Source organism: Arvicola amphibius, chromosome 8 (assembly GCF_903992535.2).
Source record: "Arvicola amphibius chromosome 8, mArvAmp1.2, whole genome shotgun sequence".
NCBI classification, from domain to species: Eukaryota; Metazoa; Chordata; class Mammalia; order Rodentia; family Cricetidae; genus Arvicola; species Arvicola amphibius.
The window spans coordinates 26,438,689-26,453,298 of NC_052054.1; the positions used below are offsets into that span (position 1 = coordinate 26,438,689).

General features: G+C 44.5%; 1 protein-coding gene across 1 annotated transcript in view; it reads left to right on the top strand.

The window, feature by feature from the left end:
- Positions 1–2,123: 2,123 nt before the first annotated feature.
- Reps1 (RALBP1 associated Eps domain containing 1) overlaps positions 2,124–14,610 on the top strand; it is a 73,318-nt gene continuing 60,831 nt past the window's right edge. Inside the window, 2 exon segments of the mRNA XM_042055540.1 lie at positions 2,124–2,202; positions 2,205–2,290. Of these exon segments, the coding sequence (XP_041911474.1) occupies positions 2,139–2,202; positions 2,205–2,290 (150 nt within the window). The 5' untranslated portion in view covers positions 2,124–2,138.

The window sequence follows — 14,610 nt, forward strand, 5'->3', positions numbered from 1 at the left end:
AATGGCCACAATAATACTCAGTAATTATTAACTATTAGTACATACAGAGATTCAGCACTTGAATGTCAGGTAGAAAATGCAACAAAGACAAAGAATTCCGGTAAGAGGAGCAGGTGCCGTAGAAGAGCTGTAGGCCAGGTGCTAGAGGAAACAAGCATCTCCAAGAAGGTGACCTTGGAACAGGGAGAATAAGCCAGGGATGCACATGTGGGAAGAGTTTCAGACAGCAACAAAGGCCCAGGAGCATGAAAGAACCTGCTAGGCCTTGGGGAAGTGGCAGTGAAGAAAGGCCAAGGAATCAATCTCTCCCCCCCACCACCCCCGTCATGGGAACCTATATTTTGAAAAATTATACAATAATGGCATTATATGAAGTGTAGAGTAATATGAAAATATCAACACGAAGTTGCATCTATAAGACGAGTGAAACAGCTTCAGGGGAGTTTGACTTTGCCTTCAAGGAGGGCATGGCAGGAGTTGGTAGCACAGAGCTCTCCTTTCCAGGATTCTGGGCTGTGTTTGTGTGAGACAGGGTCTCAGCTCGATTTTAGTTCTCTACGCAGCTGAAGGTAACCTTGAATTTCTGAACGTTGTGTCTCTACAGTGCGTTAACAACTGAGTTACATCCCCCAGCCCAGAGCGTCCTTTGAAATTTTGTTTTGTTTGTTTTGTTTTTGGAGACAATGTTTCTCTGTGTAACAGCTCTAGCTGTCCTGGAACTAGCTCTGTCCACCAGGCTGTCATCACACTCACAGCGAATTCCCTCTGCCTCTGCCTCTGCCTCTGCCTCCAGAGTGCTGGGATTAAAGGTGTGTGTCACCACTGCCCAGCCATCTCCTTTGAATCTTACAATCATGTCCTCTTAATGGGCTATTTGTAGGGTCAGTACTCCGGGGAACAACATGTGTAACAGACTAGAAACCAAACCTGAAAAGTTCTCTGTGTAATCTTTCTTGGCCCGTTTCTGAAATACTTCATATTTAATCCTGACAAGATAGACGGCTGGCTGCTGGTGGATTTCTATCACCAGAGAAGCAAAATGCAGGGCGATCAAGAGTTCAAGTCCAACCTGACTTCATAGAGCTTCCGAAAGAAAATAGCTTTAAAATATTAAAGAGAGAGTTTATGCACCCCTTTTTGAGACAGGCGCAGACGGAGGCAATGCAACCCCATCACTTTCACAGAGGAAGAAATTTTGAGGCCCCGGGGTCGGCTGAAGGCCTACACAGGTTTCCAGCGTCGATGACATACATCGACAATATCCGGCTCCTGGTGACCAAAACTTTGACCGTTTTCCTTTCTAGTTTGCAAACTTGGTTTTACAGAGGCCACGGCTTGGGGCTAGAGTGGGGGTTCAGGCTGATGAGTGTCAGCGGTCCACACCTGAGCAAGGTTCCCAGCTCCAGTGGACAGCAAGACGATGCATTTCTCTTCGGCAGGTACAATCGGGTAGGAAGGGCTGGCTGCCAGGAGCTGCCACCCGCGAGCCCGCAGCAGCCCTATCTGAATCCTCCCGCAGTGAGCCAGGCGGGTCCCCAGGTTGTCCCCTTAGCTAAGGGTCCTCGCGGAGGGCGCGCGGGGCCCCCCTGGCCGCGCCGCGGGGCTCCGGCCAGCAGGGGGCGCTGCGTCCCGCTCTCCCGGGAGCGGCCAAGCCAGCCCGGTGGGTGTTTCTCTCTCTCTCCCTCTCCCTCTCCCTCTCGCGCTCTCTCCTCCCGGCCTCACATCCGGGTCTGGAGCGCGGCCGCCGCTGTCAGTGCCGGGCCCGGGGCGCAGTCAATGGCGGCCGAGGGAGGCGGAGCGGCGGCCACGCGCAGCCCCGAGCTCCCGAAACTTTAGACTTCCGAAGCCCCACAAGTTCGCGGGCGGGGCGTGGGGGGGCGTGGGCGGAAGGGGAAGCCGAGGCGGGAAGCCCGAGGGACGCGGCCGAGCCGAGCCCCGCGGCCGCCGCCTCCTTACCCACGCCGAGCCCGCGGCCCGCGCCGCCGAGCGCCACCCGCCGCCCCAGGGCCACGCGAGCTCTCGGCCCCCCGCGAGGAGGCCGTGCCCGCGCGCACGAGTCCCCCCCGGCCGCCCCGGGTTGCGGGGCCGGCGCCCCGGTGGTGCATGCGGGGCGGGGCGGTCGCCGGGCCGAGGCGAAGATGGAAGGCTTGACGCTGAGCGACGCCGAGCAGAAATACTACTCGGATCTCTTCTCTTACTGCGACTCGAGAGCACCAAGAAGGTGGTGGTCAACGGGCGGGTGCTCGAGCTGTTCCGGGCCGCGCAGCTGCCCAACGACGTGGTCCTCCAGGTACCGCCGCCGTGTCCCTCCCCCCCCCCCCCCACCTCCGGGTCGGTCGCGCGGGCCTCGGGCAGCGGGCGCGGGCGACGTTTCCAGAAGGGCAGGTTCCCCCGGGGGCTCCCCCGCCGCGGGCCGAGGCCGCAGGTGCGGGTGCGCGGGGGACTCCTGGAGGGGGAGGGGTCGCTCAGCCGGGATGGGGGGCGGGGGTCTGCGGGGTCTGAGCCTGCATCCCCCTCGGTCAGCCTGTGCACTGGGAGAGAGCGCGACTTCCCAGGGAGGCTCTCGGGTGAAATGAGTGTGAATCCTAGCTCCTGGTAATGTATTCCCGTCTACACACAGCGTTTCGGATCCTGCACAATAGTAAAGTTACGAGTATAGGCAGGCAGAATGCCATTTGGGTTCTTGAGTGAGCCGAACAGACTCGATGAACTGAGGGTTTTTTGTTTGTTTGCTTTTTGTTTTGTTTGTTAAACTTGTATCCAAGAAGGAGGTTGGTTTTGTTTTTTGTTTTTATTTTTAAGGAAGCAATGTTCTTAGGGAGACTAAGAAATTTGAACTAATACTTTGCGTGTGGATGGAGAAAGAACTTGTTCGTAGGATGGGTCACCGATGTACGGTGGACAGTATCTTCCAGTGGACATTCAGGAACAGTTGGTGGATCTCGTGGATTTGGTTTGGGATGTATTGAGCAGCTGGAATCGAAATGGGTAGTTCTGCCCTGCAGCAGAAAGCACGGTTGTTTAACCTTGTCATCTGGTTTTACAGGAAACTTCTTAGCAGTTCCTATCTGATATTTGTGATGAGCGTTAACGCTGCTGCTAAATGATTCATTGCTGGTAGTAGTTAAGAGCCTATTTAAAGTGCCTGTCAGGAGCCGTTTTCAGTTCTCATCCTAGTATTGATTCGAGCCAGTTATCCGAGTCTCCAGACACATGAGTATAAGGTAGCGGAAGCAGAATATTGAGCCAGAGGTTTTATTTTATTTTTAATGTTTTGAGGCAGCTTCTTGCCCTGTAGCTTAGGATTGCCTTGAACTCAGGGTCACGCTGCTCCCTCAATTGCTGGGATTTCAGGTGTGGGCTGGGCCAGGAGTCTCCAGGCTTTGATTGTAGTCTCCTGTTAAGAAGCTTGAGTCTTGGCCAGCACTTTGCCTCTTCAGCCTCGAGTTCTTGTAGGCCCGTGGTAGAGCGAAAGTCACTTTTCTTCTAACAAAAATCCCGTGCTATATAAAAATTTCTATGCACATCCCTCATGTAAAAGTTGTGCCTAGGGAATGAGTTCTCGCCTTTTTTTAAATTTTGTGTTACCTTTTTAAAACTTGGGGGTGTGCTGATCCATGCTGCTGAAAAGGGCCACATGGTGATTAGGCTTTAGCAGCTAGGTAGATTCTGTTGCAGATTCGTTATTTTTGTCTTTCTGGCCCTTTTGCAATGTGGAGCCAGTGTTAGCCCGGGATCACACGAAACAGAGCTTGTAGTTTGCTTATGGGTTAATGGTGGTAATGTGGGGCTAGTGTCTGATGGACTTGGGACAGAACTTAACCAGGTTTGGTCAAAACATGCTCATTTGTGATTCTGCTCTTTTTGTGGAAACAAAACACACCTTCAAGGGCTTAAAATGAAGAAGAAGCTGCTTGAAATCTATTTGGGGTGATGTCTTTGGGGCATGGGGTTGAGCACGGAGTTGATAGAACTTGACTTTTGTCATTTTATTGGTGCACAAAGCTTTAGGCTGTTTAAATGTATTGTTTAGGGCATACGAGTTAGCATTCATTAACCTCCAGCTGAGCTATGTTCAGCTAAATCCAACTTGGTTTTATGTTTTACTCAGTTGTATTAGTATTTGAAAATAAATTTCTATTGCCTTTGTGCATAGACAGCTTAAATAGCTTAAGTATTTGAGATTCAGTTACAAGTTGGAAACTGCTGGTATTCCCTGAAGCCAGAATCTCACAGTAATATGTTTAGGTTGATTGTCCCTGTTCAGTACATCTGTGATACTCCTAAATTCAAAGCTTTGAGGGCCAAAATAACACAGGTTTGAAAATCACACACCATGAAACTTTTGTGTGCAGAATTATCATTTTTAAAATTTACTCTCAAACTGTGTAAAAATGGTGTATATGAGACATAAATGAGTTGTCTTTAAACTTGGATCCCACCCGCAAGATTTCTCATTGTGTATATACAAACAGTCCAGAACCTGAAGGGAAAAGAAAGAAAGAACTCAGAACACTTTAGTCTCAAGCATCGCTGATAAGGGATACCTAACCTGAACTGAATAGCAATCTGGAATACTTATAATTTGGCCTAAGACCCAGAAATGTGAGACAGAAGGGAATGTGGGCTGAGTTTCTGTCTCTGAAAGGAGTTTTGAGATTTTCTGAAAACAGCCCTGCCTTGCTTTCTAGTGAGAAGTGTTTGGGACAAGACAGTTCTGTGCCCTTTGCTGAGCAAGTTCTCCAGGGAACCAGGAGACACAAGGTGCTCTGGGTCTAAACGGCAAGGCCGCTCATGTGTGGAGAAGAGGACGCCTGGGAGAGGTGCTTTGTGTTCACAAGCACAAAGGAGGCGGAAATAGGGCACAGTTCAGGTGGACTTCCAAGCGAGGGGCAAAATATAACCGAAGGCAGACCACAGTGGGGCTTTTCGAGGACTAGGAGATTGTAAGATTTGGAGAAGATGAAGAGGTCCTGTCACTAAAGACCGGAGGCAGGAGACTTGATACATACTTCAGTAGGCAGTGGAGAGGCCTTGGCAAGTTTTGGCTTTGAATAGTTGAGATATTAGAGGGTAGGGAAGGAGGCTCTTGCCGAGACCTGTGGTGTGGGTGCTGGGCAGTAGACATGCAGACCAGAGTGACAGCAGTGGAATGGGAAAATGAGGGTGCGGTGTATTTCTGAAGGGTAGCCTTACTTTACTGTGTGAAGCACCTTGTCGGATAACAATTGCATCCAGATGGTCAAGGCTGGATGGGGAGCTTTGAACTTGCTGGGAAGGGTGTTGGAAAGAAAAGCTTTACAGAAGCAGTGTTCTAGGAGGCAGTTGTCCCTGATAGAGCAGAGGAAAGCAGCTGAAGTCTGGTTATCTTGGGGGCTGATTTTGTATCAGAGATAGGAAATGGTGAGGAACTGGGCCAGTAACACTCAAAGCCTGGGGTCAGGAGGCTGGTGACATGGTTCCATGGGGAATGGCGTTTGCTGCCAAGCCTCATGACCTGAGTTTGTTCTCCAGGACCCACATGGTGGAAAGGAAAAAAACTGACACCCATAAGTTGTTCTCTGACTTCCCAAGATCAGTTATGGCATATGCCTCAGACTCTCCAGAGAATATTTTTAAAGTAATGAAATAGTTAAAAACAGCAACAATAACAAAAAACCACAAAAAACCCCGAAACCCATAGAGTGAGAGAGGACAGTGTATGAGGGAGTAGTTTTTGTTCCCTCTGGCTAATGTTAATGTCTAAAGCTATTTTGGATTGCTATAAAATGGGGGAGGGAATGATTTTACTGACATGTAGTGGGTAGAGGCCAGAGATACTATTTAATAGCCCAGAGCACATGGGACAACATGTATAACAAGAATTATCTTCTTCAAAATGTCAGTATTGCAGAGATTTGACACTGACTTGGACTCTGGCAGTAGGACAGGAAATGAGGCTGGAGTTACAGGGGTTCTGGAGGCTAACTTGATAAGTGCGGACTCTTTGGCATGGTTTGGATAGGAGAGATGGTGGCAGGGATTCCTCACTTTTGGACGTCACTTAATTAGAAAGAGTCAGGAGAAGGGCCTCATGTCATAAAGAGGAGTGCCGAGGGACTACAGTGTGATCGTGGGGCATTTTGGGATGTGCTAACCTCCAATGAATAGAAACAGGTATTTTATTCATGATGCATGTTCAGGGCCTCTTTCTCACCTATGTTGATGGCAAGGAGCAGACCTTGATTGATCCAGTGTTTTTCAACATTTGTTAATAAAAGTCACGAGAGAGGGCTGAGTCATCCGGAGAAATGAGGGTAGAGAACAAAGAACAGAGGGCCCAGAGCTGAAGGAGGCAGGAGCTACATTTACTGAGTGCCCAGTGGGTTTTTTTTTTTTTTTTTTTTTTTTTTTTTTTTACCAATGCAGGAACTCACTTGATCCTTGCCACAGCCCTGGGAAGTGGGTATCATTCTTATTAACTAGGAACTTGATAGGCAGAGAAGTTAAATAACTTGTTTACAAATAGTGAGTATCTTCCCCTTCTCATTGTCCCTTGCCACCTTGAAGCTGGTTCTTCACCGTTCATGTGATATGGGACCAGGTGAGGAATGTCGTTAAATCAGGCAGACTTTGATTTGTGCCTACTTCTTCATGCAGGGTAAGGATTTCAGATTGCTTTTGAGTTGTATGTAGACGTTTTCTTTTGCATAGTAAAGAGTTTAATTTATAATGATATCTTGAAACAGTTACTTCAGAGAGAGATGAATTCTTGTTGCTTTCTGGATACAGACAGACACCGTTTTATATTATTACAATGTCAGACATCTTAAAGTATATCATTACACTCATTAGCATCTATTTATTTTTTTAAAATATCGTTTATTTTTATGTGCAAAGTGTCTTGTCAGCATGTGTGACTGCACCGTGAGCATGCTTCGTGCCTATAGAGGCGAGAAGAGGGTGTCAGATTCCCTGGAACTGGAGTTAGAGACTATTGTGAGCCACTATGCAGATGTTGAGAATTGATCCCTGGTCCTCTGGAAGAACAGCCAGTGCTCTTAACCACCAGCTGATCTCTCCAGTACCCAAGTGTTTGTTTCTTGAGACAGGGTCTCCCTATATAGCTGGAGCTGGCTGGAGCAGCAGAGTAAAACCTATTTAGGGTTCAGGTTTGTGATGTTTTGTCCTAGTGCAGGAATCAGAGATCTGACCTATAAGATTTAATCATCAGTTTTGCTGTCTGCTAACAATTTTCAGTGTTATAACTTTAAAATTAACTTCTCAAGAAGCAATTTATTTTTTAAAGAATAGGAAAGGTATGTTATTTACCACATTAATGAGTATGCCTTCTTAGCTTTCATGTTTAAAAAAAATGAGAGAATTTTTTTCTGGGTAATGTCAAACTTACACAGACTTTGCATGTGTGATCTCTTGATAAACGCTTTGGGTACTAACTGTCTTTTTATTGTAGTTTGCCAGCCAGAAGGCTGAAACACTTTAGATCAGTTGTGTTGAGCAATAGCTTGGTAGAATATTTGAATAAGATAATAAATTTAATGGAAGAACAACAACAATGAAGTGTAAACCAGGTTCTATCTTGTTAGCTTGAGCTAGTTACAGATCTGTTCACTAGCAAGACGTCTGAAGTGCATTGGATATTAGAAACTTAACTCTCAAGTTGTGGGATTTTTATTTGTTTTGTAATTTCTAAATCACTAGACTCTTTGTCAAGAATAAAAAGTACACTTGCGTTAATTAGACATTTTCCACGCACTACTTATGAAAGAGGTCACACTGAAATCTTCATACAGTGCCACGCTTACTTTTGGAACTCATATCTTGTTACTTGGAGCCTTACCTTCCTTTATGCCCCGATTTTAGTGTTTTTGGAACTTACTGCAAGCATTATGACACAGTAGAAAAGAACATAAGGCTGCGGTATGAGGAGCACTAAACAGAAGCTGGCTTCAGCCAGTCTTGTGACCTTGCGGATCACTTCATCCAGATCACCACACATGAAGTGGCTGGGTTGGGTTTTCTAGATTTCTGGTTCAAAAAATTGCCTTTGTGCACTGGGCCTGTTCCGTCCAGCCACACCCTTAAGAAACTGGAGCAAGCACGTCAGCTGCTTGTGTGCACTCTGAATGCTGTGTTGACTAACAGAAGCAGCAGCTGAGGGGAAGATTGTATTGGTTCTTCAAGGTGTCTGGCCAGTGGGACTTGGAAATGAGAGCTGAACTGGCTGCTAGTCTTTATCCTTTCTGATGTTTCACTTTCTGCAGCCTTTCTGTGTGGTGACTTGATTGGGAAGGACTAGGGGGTGTGGCATTTTTAGAGGAGATGTGCCACTGGAGATAAGCTTTGAGAGTGCACAAGATTCACCCCATTCCCAGTGTGCTCTCTCTGCCGCCTCCTTGTGGATCGCATGTGAGCTCTCACTGCTCGTGCTGCCATGCCCTTGCTCTGCTGGCATGGGCTCTAACCCTCTGAAGCTGTTACCCCAATGGAATGGAAAAGTAACCAAGACACTGGGATAGATACATCTTCTTTCAGTTCTTCCTGTTTACCTCTGTGGAAGAGATTAGGCTGGCAGTAGCTAATTACCTGCCATATTTCTCTTTTTGTGCTGATGTTTTTTGTTGTTGTTTTGTTTTTTGTTTTGTTTTTGCTTGTTTGTTTCTTTCTTTTCGAGATAGGGTTTCTTTGTGTAACCCTGGCTGTCCTAGAACCTGTTCTGTAAACAGGCTGTCCTCTAACTCAGAGATCCTGCCTCTGCCTCCGGAGTGCAGGGATTAAAAACGTGCACAACTACCCAGCCTGCCTGCCTGCCTGCCTTCCTTCCTTCCTTCCTTCCTTCCTTCCTTCCTTCCTTCCTTCCTTCCTTCCTTCCTTCCTCTTCTTCTTTTGAAAAAACACACTGGCAAAAGGTTTGGGTTTTTTTTTTAATTTTTAAAAATTTATTATGCATACAATATTCTGTCTGTATGTGTGCCTGCAGGCCAGAAGAGGGCACCAGACCTCATTACAGATGATTGTGAGCCACTATGTGGTTGCTGGAAATTGAACTCAGGACCTTTGGAAGAGCAGGCAGTGCTCTTAACCGCTGAGCCATCTCTCCAGCCCTTTTGTTTTGTTTTGTCTTTTTGTTTTTCAAGACAGGGTTTCTCTGTGTAGCTTTGGAGACTGTTCTGGAACTCACTCTGTAGACCAGGCTGGCCTCAAACTCACAGAGATCCGCCTGCCTCTGCCTTTGGAGTGCTGAGATTAAAGACGTGAGCCATTACTGCCCCGCCCACATTTCTTTAAGATTGTTAAATTACAGGACTTGGACTTTAAAAAAATACATCTCTTTTCTGTTTTGTTTCAAGATTTTACTTAATTTGAGGTCTGTTGTTTAAAGGACGAAGTCAGATTTTGTTAGTAAGTGTTATTTTTTGAGTTGTTTAGTCCTTTGGGAGTCTCGTGAACACACTGGACATCTGCTTAGAAAACACAGTTCTGCAACATTTTGCATTTAACTTGATGTTGCTGGCCTGTTCTAGCCTAGGAATATCATTTGACCCGAGGGTAACAAAGTCTTATGATAGAATACATGGTCTTGAAATGCCGAAGGGACATCTTTTACAAATCAGTTTTACTACACTACTCCTTGTGGTGGTCACTGTGTACCTCCAGGGATTGTACATGGTGGTGAAGGATCAGCTGTTGTCTCTGCCTTGTGCCTTGTGTCTGGTAAAGTTGAAAAGAACTGTGTGATACTGGAGGACCGCTGGTAGGAAGGCAGTGAGACATCTCAGAGGAGGTATAGACAGCCATGCTAGGGATGAGGGTGAGCGAGACAGCGAATCAAGAGAACTGTGAAGAGATGATGTGTCAGATGAGAAGCTGGGGATTAGTGGACCAAAGAGGAGAAAGGAAGGACCACTTACTGTAGGCAGTTGGGATCTTATAGGAATCTATAAATTTTTATTCATGGGAATAGCATCTGAATTGTATTTTTTAAGACCACTCATAACTGGGGAGGTGAGCAGCTTGGCCAGTAGATAGGAAGTAGTCCATGTGGCAAACAGCAGTGACTTAGATTAGAGCAAGGCAGCCAGGTAGAGAGGAGTGAACTTTTAAATAAGATTGTTTAGTTTAAAATAGGAAGCCACAGTAATATATATGGAGCGTGAGAGAGAAGAAAGAACATAAGAGTGTTGTTAGAGTTGTTAGTATTGGATGGTTGGGAGAGGAGTGGGTCCTAGGGAGTACTGTTTTGGTAAAGGAGTATGAAGAATTCTCCTTTGTTCATTTTAAATTTATGGAAGCCTGTGTGTCACTTATGAACTTTACCACGGAAGACCTACAAATTTAATATATTTATCTCTGAGAAGAAGATAATTTGAAGCTTTTTACTTTGTTGGCAAATTAAAAACGGTAACTAATGAAATTATTGAAGAAAAAACTTAAAAAAGAGGAAAAATGTCTGACAGTTGAGTCTCAAGGAGCAATGAACATTTCTAAGTTAGGAAGTAGAAGTCCATAGGGTGGAGGCTAAGGACGGCAGAATGGGTGAAGAGAGGTGGAGGACAGAGAGTGCATGTCATTGTGGAGATGCCAGGATGGTTGTCAAGGGTTCCAAGGAGGTGAGAGCCAGCTGCCCTGAGATTTCATTTGGCTCAGAGACTGGGAAATGTGAGCAGAAATGAAGCCATTGGATTGCTTTAGAAACCTAGATGCCATTGGTAACTCTTTAAAGGCTTGTTTTGTGGACTAGTTGCAATAAATGCCAGATTTGAATGACCTGAGAAATAAATGGCAGCCAAAGGACTAGAGATGGGGCATATAGGTAGTTTCTGAAAAGTAATTTGCCCGTGAGAGTGACTACACCCAGGTCAGGGCCAGCTGAATGAAGTGTGTGTGGGGGGTGTGGTTGGTGGGTGTGTGAATGGGATTGTAAAGTAATGCGTAATTTCAGTTGTCAGGATTAGGACTGCTGAGGGGAAGAAGGAAGCGATGTCCTCCAGAAAACAGGAATGGTCTGGATCCTGCCCACAGTCTTCTGGAAGGAGTCATTGCTTCTTTGAACATAGGGAGGCAAGTAGGAAGGTCCATAGATTGGTGGGGCGGTGTTCCAGCCCAGTGGCTTCAGCTCTCTGCTGTAATCTGAGGCCAGATTAGCAGGCTAGTAACAGGAAGTTAGCATACAATAGTAGGAAACATATTTGCAGTAACATCAAAAAGATCTCAAGTCTTAGGGTTAGCTTAATTAACGAAGCACTAAAATTTTTTACACCGAAGTATAAAATATTGCTCAGAATATAAAGATTTAAATAAGCAGAATATGTATTTTGGTCAGAAGGCTGATTTTTTTTTAAACTTTTTTTTTTTTACTTATTCTTTGTGTCTTTCATATCATGGATCTCTACCCATTCATTTTTCCATCCCTTCATATCTGCCCTCTGCCCTAGCAATGTCCCTCCAAATAAATAAAATAAAATTTAAGAGAGAAAAAAAAAGAAAAGAAAAACAATCTTATTATGAAAGCTGCAGTGTGGCACAGTGAGTCATGCAGTAAAACCCATTTTTCCATACATCTTTACCTGCAAGTGTTCGTTGCAGTCGTTGGTCTGGCCTCTGGCTTCTGCTACACTATTGCTGCTGGACCCTTACCGGAGCTCCTCTTGGTTATCCTGCTGTTGCTCCGCGTTGTGGGAATCCTGCAGCTTTGGGTCTGCGGGACCAGTTCTTTCACATGCTCCAGCAGATCACAGATGGGGTGGATATTGGGGTGGGCCAACACATAGCTGCGGTTCTGGGCCTGGGTTGGTCAGCCTGTCAGCTCTCCCATGTCCTTAACCACGGGGGTGAGCTCTCCTGCATTGCCCTGGCTAGTTCACCCCAGAAGGTTGCACATTAATACTGAGACTTTAACAAAGTCTCTGCAGATTTTTTGTTATCCAGTCCCAAAGATTTGGAAGAAGAAGGGTAACAATTTGGAAACTTGGCCCTTTCCATTCTAAACATTGACTGCTTTGCTATGCTAATCAGGGCAGAATGATTGGCCTAAAGTTAAATACAGAGGTCAGTGATCAGACCTGAGAAATCAGAAATAACTCTTTACACTTATGCTTAGTTTATTTTGGGGAATGTGCCAGGATAGTTCACTGATAGTATTCTCATCAGATGGTTACTTAGGAAAAAAATTTGCTTAAACATTTTGTCTATAATCACACAATATACAAAAATTATCTCAAAATTATGTGCTTAATTGTAAAATCTAAATCCATGAAATTTCTAGATGATTTATTTCATAGAAGAAAATCTCTGCAACCTTGGGTTAGCCTGAGTTTTTAGATATGACACTGAGAGCATATGTACCATGAAAGAAAAGAACTTAAAAATTGAATTTTATCCAAAAATGTTAATCTTAACACTTAATATTACAGACAATACTTAAGAAAATATAAAAAATATAGATTTGGGAAAGATATTTGCATGCTATAAGCATGCTAAAGGTCTTTCATCTAGAGTACATCATTAATAGTTAGGGAACGACACATTCAATCACAGTGATAGACTGTCTCTAGACAGGCTATAGTTAGAGACCATATTCTTAGTATTGGTTTTATGGAGAGATGGAATATTCTCACACTGCTCTTGGGAACATAAGTGGCACAAAGCTATGTTGGAAGACACTGGGCATTTCTTTAAAAGGTGAACATAAATTTACCTAGGAATAAGTAGCTCTACTCTTATGTATCTACCCAAGAGAAATGAGAAAATGTTCAAAGAATTCTTTGTGGGAACATTTAAAATACACCATTCACAGTAGCAAACCTGAAAAACAGTCCAAATATTCATCAGTTAGTAACTGACAAATAAAATACGTTATATCCCTAAAGTGAAATAATGTCCTGCCACTGTAAGAACAGGTGTCTAATATATGCTACAACAAAGAAGATGTTAGAAACATACTGAATGAAAGAAGTACCTGTTGTCTTGCATTATGTGAAATAGTTGAAGATTATCTATAGAAAAATGTCTGTGGGAAAGATCCATAATAACAGTATTGGTGGTTTCCTAATGGCAGGGCAGGAGCAGCAGCCTGGAGGGAGTCATTCTGGGATAAGGGCAGCCCTAAGCTTGGGTGATGTCATGGTACACAGTACTGTAAGTCTGCTTTAAACTCGGTAAGTTGTATTATGCTGTAGAAACTGTGCTTCACAGTGCTAGTTTGGTTTTTTTTTTTTAATCATGAATTTACCATTTTGGAAGTGTTGTATAAAGGACTGTACTGTGTATATAATTTTATATATCAAACTGAAGCATAATTTAATGTAAAGTGGCATTTGGTGAGGGACTTAGGTTTTGAAGATAGACTTTATATGTAGCTTGTCTCATGAAGAGTTACTAGAACTGACTATGCTTCTTTGCTACTTTTTGCTAATGTAGCCTAGACTGGCCCCAAATATGCTATGTAGCTGAGGATCACCTTGAATTCCTGGTCCTCCTGCCTCTTTCAAATGTTGGGATAACAGGCATGTGGGACCATGTCTGGCACACAATGTTGAAGTATTTATGGTTAGTATTTATTCAGTTTGGTCTGTGTGTTCTGTGTGTCCGGGACTGTTCTGTATACTCTGTATATATAAGTTTTCCCTCTATACTCAAGTGATCCTCCTGTCTCGGCCTTTGGAGTACCCAGGTTCATGCATGTGCCATTACATCTAGTTAGCTTACTCTGTGTACGCACTCATTTGTTAGACCTAGAAGGGGCCGAAAATGATGACTTAGAATTAATCTAACCAGTGTCTGTCTTTGGACTTTGAGTGGTATATTCTAACTTTTCTGTTGCTGTACTAAAACATTACAACCAAGGTAACTTTTATAGAAAGTTTAGTTGGGGCTTAGGACTCTAGAAGGTAAGAGTCCATGATGGCAGGAGCCTGGGGCAGAGCTCGTATCTTGGACCACAGATAAGAAGTAGAGAGGGACTAACTCAAATACATGAGCCTTTTGAAACCTCAAAGCCCATCTCAGTGACATACTTCCTCCAGCAAGCCATCCCTGCTAATCATTACCAAACAACCACCAACTGGGGAACCAGTGTTCAAGTGCCCAAGACTTAGTGGGAGCATCCTCATTCAGACCAGCTCATATTACTGCACTTATATATTCTTAATTGGAGTACCATATTTTTTATGGGAAATTACAGAAATTTCATGCCCCAATCCTGAATTTGAAGTAGTGTGTGTCTGACAAATTATAGATCTTAATGTAATAGTAATGTCTGCTCCTTGGGGACTGAAGAACTAGTCTGTCACTACTATGAGTCTGTGTAGACAGCTACTGCTGCTGTTATTTAGATGGGCTGATCTGACGTATCCATTTATCTCCTTGAGCTTTTTAAGCAGCAAGATCTGAGGTCCAGGCATCGCGGTTGTTCTCCTTTGTGTGAAATGGGTTGTAAAGAGCGCTGGTCTAATAGTAACTGCTACTTCTTCTGTGCCTGTGAGTTAAGCAAAAAGTAGATGTGGATGTAGAAATGTTAGTAGCCATGAACAGGGAACTTGTTACCTATTTTATGTTGAGTTTGTGACTTGGGGTCACGGGCTTGGTATTTTGAGTACATATTGCCATGCT